Source organism: Antrostomus carolinensis, unplaced genomic scaffold (genome assembly GCF_000700745.2).
Source record: "Antrostomus carolinensis isolate BGI_N321 unplaced genomic scaffold, ASM70074v2 scaffold42949, whole genome shotgun sequence".
NCBI lineage: Eukaryota > Metazoa > Chordata > Aves > Caprimulgiformes > Caprimulgidae > Antrostomus > Antrostomus carolinensis.
Genome location: NW_010338688.1, coordinates 3,845 through 11,834, shown reverse-complemented (window position 1 = coordinate 11,834; position 7,990 = coordinate 3,845). Strand labels below are relative to the sequence as shown.

The 7,990-nt window shown below is 49.2% G+C and overlaps 1 protein-coding gene across 1 annotated transcript in view; it reads left to right on the top strand.

The window, feature by feature from the left end:
- Positions 1–6,977, top strand: part of GTF2E2 (general transcription factor IIE subunit 2) — a 23,773-nt gene extending 16,796 nt beyond the window's left edge. The window contains exons 6-7 of the mRNA XM_010175595.1: positions 6,225–6,340; positions 6,513–6,977. Of these exons, the coding sequence (XP_010173897.1) occupies positions 6,225–6,340; positions 6,513–6,632 (236 nt within the window). The 3' untranslated portion in view covers positions 6,633–6,977. The remainder of the gene's footprint in view (positions 1–6,224; positions 6,341–6,512) is intronic.
- Positions 6,978–7,990: the final 1,013 nt, after the last annotated feature.

The window sequence follows — 7,990 nt, the reverse complement described above, 5'->3', positions numbered from 1 at the left end:
GCCAACGTGCAGTGTGTTTGTCGTTCAAGGTGGCTTTGCCTTCTTTCATCCGCAGGTGGCAGCATGTCCCCAGCTGAGCTGGAAGTCTGGGGGTTTTGTTTGGGTTTTATTTTGTTGTTGTTGTTCTGTTCCTGCTGGTTTTGGGTTTTCTCTCCACGCTGATGATGATGCTTTGTTCTGAGAGGGGCAAGAATACTTTGTTTTGTGAATTTTGTGATCTGGCTGTGCATGCCACAAGACCTAAAACATCTCTGAGCGGGTTCACTCAGTGCAGCTGGAACAGGTCCTTTTCCAACCATGTTATCCTGTGATGAAGAAAATTCCCCCTGTCCTTCCCGAACCGTTGTGCTGTTCGATTCTTTACAGAGCACCAGAAGCATGTCACCTAGGGAACCACGGGCAGGATTGTCTGCCTACAGGAGCCACGGGCAGGATTCTCTGCCTACAGGAGCCACTGGCAGGATTCTCTGCCTACAGGATGAGTTATGACACGGTTCTGCGTTAGCAGTGCGATTTCAGCTCGTTATCTCCAGCAGTGTTAAAGTTTTTAGAAGACTGCAAAATAAGTCTTGAAGTGTTGTCAGACTCTTTGATCTAGCAGCTGATGACAGTTCAAAATATGTTTCTAGTTTAATGTTTATCCTTAGAAAATAAAGGCTCTGCGCTCCTCAGTGAATGGTGCTGCCATATGACCCTCTGCAGTTCCAAACATGTGTTGGCTGGGATGAGCATCCTCTTGAAGTCAGGCGTCCTCTCCCATCGCTGTCTGAGCTCCACCAGCACTCCGAGAGGAGCTGCCGGGGCAGCTGGGAGGCTGCTGTGTGGAGCAGGGGGAGGAACTGCTCTCAGGCAGTGCCTGTCCCTGCCCTGACTCACGTTGTTGTGGTGGCTGAACCAGCTTTTGAAAATAAATCCCCGTGTGCTGCAGCAGTGGTGCAGTACCCGATGATCGCGATTTCAGGGGTACTGGAGAAGGTTTTTGCAGTAAGGAACGGCTTTTGTTCTTCCTTTTATGTGATGAGGCAAGGAAGGTTCAGATTGCATGTGTTCCTTCTTGACTTCCTGGCTAATTAATCTTCTGTCAGTAGTGTGTAGCTGAAAGCAAAGCCAGGCTAGATTTCAGCTGCTCCAGCCAAGTGAAGCGTTGCCTTTCTGTGCTGGGGCTGAGCACGTTGCCCGTGAACCAGGCTTTCACCCTGTCCTGGCTGAGTGCTACAGGGCCAGTCTGATTGTTAGGAGGTGGTATCTTTAATGTCTGAATGCATTATAGGAAGTATTATAACACCTAAAAATTTGGATACTTGATTATAGATGTTTTTAATATTCTCCCTGAGTACCTTTGAAGAAATGCAAAGAATGGCCAAAGTCTCTTAAATGTAACACTATAAAAATTGCTTGGGATCAGTGGTGACGTGTGGTTCTGGCTTTAAATTCTGAGATGGTCTGGGGGTAGCACAGACTGAATCATAGAATCATAGAATGGTCTGGGTTGGAAGGGACCTTAAAGCTCATCCAGTTCCAACCGCCCTGCCAGCAGCAGGGACACCTTCCACTGGACCAGGTTGCTCAAAGCCTCATCCACCCTGGCCTTGAACACTTCCAGGGAGGAGCAGCCACAGCTTCTCTGGCCAACCTGGGCCAGGGTCTGACCACCCTCACAGTGAAGAATTTCTTCCTAATATCTAATCCAAACCTCCCCTCTTTCAGCTTAAAGTAATTTCCCCTTGTTTTGTCATTAAGTGCCCTTATGAAAAGTCCTTCCCCAGCTTTCTTGTAGCCCCTTCAGGTACTGGGAGGCCACTATAAGATCTCCCCGGAGCCTTCTCTTTTCATCAAGCTCCTTTTCCTTCTGATATGAATCTAGTACTGTGCTCCTTGGGACTGTTACGAAGCAGGACTCCCATCTTCCCTGCTACTCAGTTGTTTCTTCCCTCCTGCCCTGTCATTGTCTGTTCTTGTCCTGTGCTCAGATTTTGGCTCAGCTCAGTGAGGATTTTGAAGCTGTTTTTAATCTCTGTCAGATTTTATTACCAGCATGATACAGCAGTTTATCTGCAGAAGCCATCTCATGCATTTTGCAGGAGCAGGTGAGGCAGTGGGAACTGCAGGAGAAGCTGCACTGAAGTCACCGTGCAGCCCTTCACCCCTGGCTTTGTTCCCCAAATGTCTACCTTGACAGAAAGGGAGTGTCTTGGACAACAATCACTCAGGGAGTGTGAGTGCTGCAGTAAAGGTGAGGTAGCTGTGCACCCTCACCCCTTGGATGTTTCAGAGAGAGGAGGTGTTTGCAAAATCTTTGTTCTACTGGCCTCTGTTTTACTAGCTGTTGGCTACTGCTGGTCAGAGCTCGTTGGTTTTAAGTCTCTGCATGCAGACATCATGATGCTGGAGATGTTAGCAGACATCTAAGCTGTCCTTTCCATCAGCTGGTGGTCTCATTCCCTCTTCTCATGACTTGAAAGGCCAGAAGTTAGCTGTTTGGAGGAGCGAGGGAGCAGCCTGTGAGTAGTGTTGGTTCTGTCCGGCTTCTGGGTTAAGATAATTTAACAATCAAATTGCGAGATACTGCGTGTAGGATTCTTTCCTAGTCCAGGCAGGACACCGAGCACCTGCCTCAGGTGCTGGGATGGCAACTTTCTGCCTCTTCTGGGCAAGATCTGCACTGGCATCAAGCCTTAAAGGCTCTGCTGAAAATGCCTGTGTCTCCTTGAGGGTTATAGAATCACAGGCTGGTTTGGGTGGGAAGGGATCTTAAAGCTCATCCAGTTCCAACCCCCCTGCCAGCAGCAGGGACACCTTCCACTAGACCAGGTTGCTCAAAGCCTCATCCAACCTGGCCTTGAACACTTCCAGGGAGGAGCAGCCACAGCTTCTCTGGCCAACCTGTTCCAGTGTCTGAGGTTCACAGCACCTGTGTTGCTTTGGCAGAAGCTGCCTGCTCTTTGGGCACATTGGCTCATCGCGGCACGTCTCCTTCTGTCTCCCCTCCCTAAATCTACCTTGTACAGATGGTGACCCCCTTCGTTGCTTGGAGCCACAGCGAAGGCCAGGGTGACAGTATTTGAGTTTTTTCCCAAAGAAGCTGGAAAAACCTCTTTCTGTGTGGGGTCAGGGGTGTGAATTCTGAGGCACAGAAATACCACGGCTACAAACGCGGGCGGTTGTTTCTGGAGAGCTGTAGCTATCGCCAGCTTTTCCCACAGGCTCTCACGTGTCAGAGAGGATGTCACAATAATTCAGATAGCGTATTCCCAAGGTCTAAACTTTCACTAGCTGATAGGGGCACAGTCCTTGGAGACTCCTGAAGGAATCTGACAGGTAATGTGGCAACGGTTCAGTGCCAGCCAGACAGCTACTCTCCTCCTTCAGTTCTTGCGTTTAGCTCGGTGCCTGGCATTAGACCCAGTCGGTTTTGTGATGAGAAGATAGATGTGTCTCCTTCTCCCTTTAGGTAGCACCCGAAGTGCAAGTAACTGGTATGCAGAACTGTCTGGAAGCTGGCAGATGTGTCTGCTTCTCCACCTTTACCCAATCCTTTAGCACGCTGTGTTTCCATGGGGGGGACGGGGCTGTTGTGACTCCCCCCTTCCCCAGGCAGGGAGGTGTTTGAATGCCACGCGCGGAGCTTCAGCGTGGGGAGAAGGTTCTTTTGCAGCTACCACAATCAAAGCAGTAGCGCTGAAAGGAGCCTGATTCATGGGGGAATCTTTAAATGGAGCTGCAGAATGCTGTGTGGTGACTCTGGTGGGGCCAATTAGTGGATTAAATTATCTGCATGTGAAGTCCATTTTAGCTTTGCGGTTTGGACTCTTGGTGACTGTTACGTTGGTGTTTCTTGGCCGGGTGTGAGAGGTGAACGTGAAGCTGTAAGGACGGCATAACCGCTGCGTTACACGACATGCACAACGCTGTGGTTAGATATTAACCGGGATCTGCGCTTCTGTGCACGCTGAGCCTTGAAGAGCTGACCATTTATTTTCTAGTGTTTAATTTTTCACTTCTGTTCCCCAGAAGAATGTCGACCAGTTTAACCTGAAGCACCTACCCTCAGCCTTTTTTTTTTTTCCCCACTGGGGCATATTTGTCCCCATATCGTGAAGTCTAACAAGGGGACATATCCTGGGTGTTTGTAGCAGAACGTTGTACATAAAAGGACGCTGTCACGTGCAAGTTCAGAGTTCCCAAGTCGCTCCTCTGCCATCACCTGTACGCGTGCCTGGTGTGCATCTGGGAGGACTGACCTGTATCTCTACATCTGTGCAGAGCCAAGGGCAGGATAGCACAGCATAATGTTCAAGTATCTGTAAGCAGGGTGTGTTTCGTGGTCACACACTGATGTGCAGCCTCGTCCCTTCGCGCGTGAGCCGCAGAAACACCTGATTGGAAATAAGGGTACTCACAAAGCGCGGTACTGCATTTGCACGCCCGTCCTCTGAGTCATCTTCCCAAGCACCACCGGGTCTTGGTGTCCAGCTGAGTCCTGCTCAGCTGTTGTTGGGGACGAGGAGGGGACACGAACAGAGAGGAAATAGCTTGAAAGAGCATTTCCCCTCGGTCCGGAGGGTGCGATCGCAGCCTTGCGCAGGCTTCTGCTGGTCAGACTGTACCGGAGCGCTGGTCACCGAGATCTCTCTCTTGCACGTTCAGCTTTGACCTTCTCCACCTGCCGCAGTAGGGTGAGGTGAGAGATGGTCTGCAGTAGGGTGAGGTGAGAGATGGTCTGTGATAGCAGGCACCGCCAGCTATGCTGAAAGCCTGGAATCACACCCAGAACGGATGAGCAGGCGGAGAATGTCTTGACTACAGTGTCAGTCCCTGCAGGGAGTTACCTGAAAACCGCAGCCTCGGTGGTCGCGCTGCGCGGTGCAGCCTGTGTGAGAAGGGGCTGAGCGCTGTCCCCGTGCAACAGAACGTGGGGTTTCACAGGACTGAGTTCTCTTCAGAAACACTGTGTTACCAAAAATTAACCTGGTTCTTCCTCCCTGGCAAAATTCCTTCCTTTTGTTTCCTGGAGAGCTTGAACAGCCCCTTACTGTTGGCAACAGGAAGAAAGGAACGAGCTGAACCTTGGAGCCTGTACTTTCATAGAAAGACAAGATGCATTAGGCAGGGAGCTGGTCCAGGCGCAGGAGCCAAGAACCAAGTCTGTCACCTGTGCCTTTGTCCGCTGCTCTTTTGCTGCAGCACGTCTAGAGCGATATCTGTGGCAGACCAAACCCGGAGCGCTCCATCGCCTGCTGCATAGGACAGCTTCTGAAGCACGCAGGAGTTGTGGTTGTTTTGACAACTGGATAGTTAATTTATCTGAAAATAAAGGGGAAAATTTAGTGTTAGGTTGCTGTGTGTGCCTTGTGTTTTATTTATAGTTTATTAGCCAAACCTGCTGACAGGATATATCTCAGTTACTGCCTGGGGAATGGGGGGAGGCGGGATGGTACCAGCCGCTGCCTGGAGAAGGCATTCCAGAGGCTCTGTGAAACTTCACGTGAGGCAGAAAGTGTGCAGGCAGATGGCAGCTGCTCTAATTAAGACTTACTGTCTCTGCTGTTTTTCTTCCTGCTGCTGTGGCTTTTAAGGTATCTCCCTTCTTTTTAACAGCAGAGGAATTGTAGTGATTTATTATCTGTACAGCACAGTATGTGTTATATATTACAGTGGTAAGCCAGCTTAAACCCACTGAAGTAAATGTCTTGAACCTTCAGTAAATTGGCCGATGGGATGAGGAGTCTCCCAAGACAATGGCAGCTGAAGATGTGTAAATGAAGTTGCCGTTTCTGGTTAGTTATTACCCTTCACCAGAATCTTCTGAACGAGGCTGGTAGAACACCCTGACTGGCCTGCACAGCCGTAGAGACGCTGGGCAAAGAGACTCGCTAGCGAGTTAATGTGGAAAGCACGTCATGCCCGTGGCTGCTCCTGGCGCTGGGACGCTCGAGCGCAGTTAGCACGGAGGAACAGCCGGATCATCTGTTTCTGTGAAGTGCTGGGCGTGCTGTGTTGTCCTGGTTTTGTTGGTTGGGCTTTGGCTTTGTTCACAAGCGCATCCCAAAAGCTGTGCTAATTGGGTGCCCGCTGCTGGTTGCCGCTGCACCTGTATGGTCACAGGCTGCCATGCCAGAATACTTCAGCGTTTGAAATGGCGTCTGATTCTTTCCCTTCGTGGGGGGACTTTGCCCAGGGTTTGTTCATTGGAATACAAAATGAGCATTTCTTTGGTGTTTCAGAGTTTCAGAAGCTGTGGAGGAGCATTCCTGTGGATTCTATGGATGAGGAGAAAATCGAAGAGTACCTGAAACGACAGGGTATTTCCTCCATGCAAGAAACTGGACCAAAGAAAATAGTAAGAGATACAAATGAGTGCTGTCACTTCTTGCAAAAACAAGCAAGCACCATCCCCACCCACCCACCCCTGGTTCCAGCAGGGCTCCTCTTTGCAGAAGTCCTGTCCACCACAGGTCAGGTGTTGCAGCTGGAGGGCAGGTCTTTTGATTACTGTTGATTTCTTCTTGTAGGCTCCCGTTCAGAGGAGGAAGAAACCCGCTTCTCAGAAGAAACGTCGGTTTAAGACTCACAACGACCACTTGGCTGGAGTATTAAAGGACTACTCTGATGTTGTTCCTGGCAAGCAGTGACCGGCCGGCTGAGTTCCGAGGCAAACACGTTTTTATCCAGGCTTTTTGCCACTCGAGCTCGGTGTCTGCTTGCAGAAAGACTGACTGTATGTAGTAATGTGATGTGTTTCCCCCATCCCAGCAACTGCCGAGATGAAACAGGTCAGTTTAAGAGCAAGTATGAACTACTAAATTTAGTTTAATTTACTTAGCTAATGGGAAATGTATCTTGGAGCAAGAGGTTCTCACTAGTTGCCTTTTGGCGTAGAGTGATAAGTAGTGCTCAGCATGTCATGCCAGAGGTCCTGTTCAGTGCTTAACTCTGCTTTTACATTGCTTAATGGGTCTTTACCTGGAATTACTTACGGGGGCCTTTCTAGTAGAATTGAATTCAGCACTTGTTTTACCTTATCAGGAAAACCTTTTCCTGAAATCACTGCAGGCGAGTTTCTTTCACACACACTCAAATACACCCACGGTTGGTACGCTTCTTCCTTGCCCTAGGATTGAGCTTTGCTGAACGTCCTTGGTGATATCTGAGGCTCTAACTCAGAAACACCCCTCTGCCGAGCTCCCAGCAGGCTGCAGGATGGCAGTGCAGCTGTAGCGTCCTCATGCTGATCAGAAACTGCCCTGGGTCCTTTCTTGTCACTGTAGTGGATGCACATGTGTTGCACAGTTCTGCTGTATGGGTAGGAGGGAAGTGAAGTCACAGTGTAATACTGAAACTTTTCCTTTTTTTTTAAGTAATAAACTTACAATGCTGGTTTCCAGTGTTGCTTCCTTAAAGAACGAGAGAATCAACATATTTCCTTCTTGTTGCGTTTTCCTTTTCAAGGAGATAAAGAAATCTTTGCATATTTTTATCTTCTCAATGACTTATTGTCCTGGGCTAACACTGTCATCTTTTTATTGTGCTTGGCTGGGGAGGGGGGAGGAACCACCTTAAATGAAACCTCTCTGTAGCTGCCTGATGTTCTGTGCAGTACAGACTGATGTGGAATGTGGCCAAATTATGTCCTCCTGATAACTTATTTTTATGTACTGAGCCAGAGTCAATCAGGGCTGATATTGTTTTCATGGCACCAGGGAGAGAAGCTGTTCTCTGCTCTTCTAGGGTTCGGATCAAAGATAAAGCAGGTGTCTGCGATCCCCCACTGGCAGTAGATGGCTGCTGTGTGCACGAGCTGCTGTCTGGCTTGGTACATCAGGGGTTGAAGCAGAGTCCGTTGGATCTGGACACATGAACAGATGAAGAATGAGGCTTTGTTGCTGTGGCACTGAAGGAGTTATGTCTGCCTGGGGAGGCGCAGGAGGAGCAGTACACTCTGTAAGTGTAACGTTTATCCTCCTGATTTCAAAGACTGCTTTTTTGAGAA